Source organism: Emiliania huxleyi, assembly GCF_000372725.1.
Source record: "Emiliania huxleyi CCMP1516 unplaced genomic scaffold EMIHUscaffold_334, whole genome shotgun sequence".
Classification (NCBI taxonomy): Eukaryota; Haptophyta; order Isochrysidales; family Noelaerhabdaceae; genus Emiliania; species Emiliania huxleyi.
Window position 1 is genome coordinate 38626 of NW_005199487.1, and position 1234 is coordinate 39859.

The 1234-nt window shown below is 66.6% G+C and overlaps 1 protein-coding gene across 1 annotated transcript; it reads right to left on the minus strand.

The window, feature by feature from the left end:
* Positions 1-23: 23 nt before the first annotated feature.
* Positions 24-430, minus strand: EMIHUDRAFT_241515 (hypothetical protein; the record flags this gene model as incomplete). The annotated part of the gene is made up of 1 exon (XM_005773562.1): positions 24-430. A coding segment is annotated over one exon (407 nt), but the record flags the coding sequence as incomplete, so codon positions are not given.
* Positions 431-1234: the final 804 nt, after the last annotated feature.

A 1234-nucleotide genomic window follows, 5' to 3' on the forward strand; every position in this document is an offset into this window, starting at 1 on the left:
CAGTCCTGCTCCAGAGCGTCGACCATCCGCTGCCGTCCTCGTGCGCCTCGACGGAGAGGGTGCCCATGCTGTTGGCGCTGCCTCCTTCGTACATGTGGTAGAAGAAGGAGAGGGTGGCGTCCTGCTGGAGCGAGAAGGGTGGGCTCTTGAGCCGGTAGAAGGTCCACGGTTCCGCCTCGGTGTATACGTAGTAGCCCGAGCCGGTGGTGTGGTCGCCGCTCGGGCCTGTGTATGCCGTTGGAGTGCTGCCTCTCGTGCGGGTCCAAGAGTACCCGTCCGGCGTGGGATCGGTCCAGACGCAAGTGTCGACCTCGAAATCGCAGCCCAGCTGCACCATGTCGGGTAGAAGAGGCGGAGAGGGCGGCGGAGGCAGAGCCGCCGCGGCAGGCAGGCCCTTGAAGAGGAGTGCGGCTGCGCCGCCGCCGCCCATGCCGACGGCCGCGAGGAAGGCGATGAAGATGCTGAGCAGGTGGGGCTGGCAGAGGCGGCCGGGGCCGGAGAGCGGCGAGTCGAGCGAGGGCTTCTTGGGCCGATGCCCTGCTGCCCGCCCAAGAGTTTGGGCGCCCGTCTAAAAGAAGGCACCGGTGAATTCTTTTTTCTTAAAAAAGAAGCGGACTGCCACACTCACCGGCTCAGTAAGAAGGTGAATCTGCGGCAGGGAGGAGGGGCGCGCGCCGAGGGCGTGTAGGGCGGCGAGTATGACGTCTTGCTGCACGCCATGCCGCCGTCGCCACCGCCGGTCCCCTCTGCACCAAACCTGTCGGCGCCGCCGACCGTGCTGGCGGCCTCTAAAGTTTCACCGCTACGACTGGACGATATATCGAGATTTGTTCACCATGAACCTTACGTATGGAAGCAAAAGGGTTCAGACAGCATTGTAGATCCCTGGGCGAGGGTGGTGGCGTCCCCGTTGGGTACGTCATGCGGCTCTACCCTCTAGGCGAGTTCATCGCGGGCCACTGCCACACCAGCGCGCAGCGGCGCGATGCCGCCCTCCCTCGCGATCGCCGCCTTGTTGGCATCGTTGACGGCGAGGACCGCCAACGCCGCCGCGGCCTCCTCCTTCTGCGCCTCCGTGCCGTCGCGAGCCAGCGCCACGAGCGGAGCAATGCCGCCCGCCTCCGCGATCGCCACCTTGTTGGCGTCGCTGGCAGCGAGGTTGCGCAGCGCCCCCGCGGCATTCTCCTTCTGCGCCTCCGTGCCGTCGCGAGCCAGCGCCACCAGCGGCGCGATG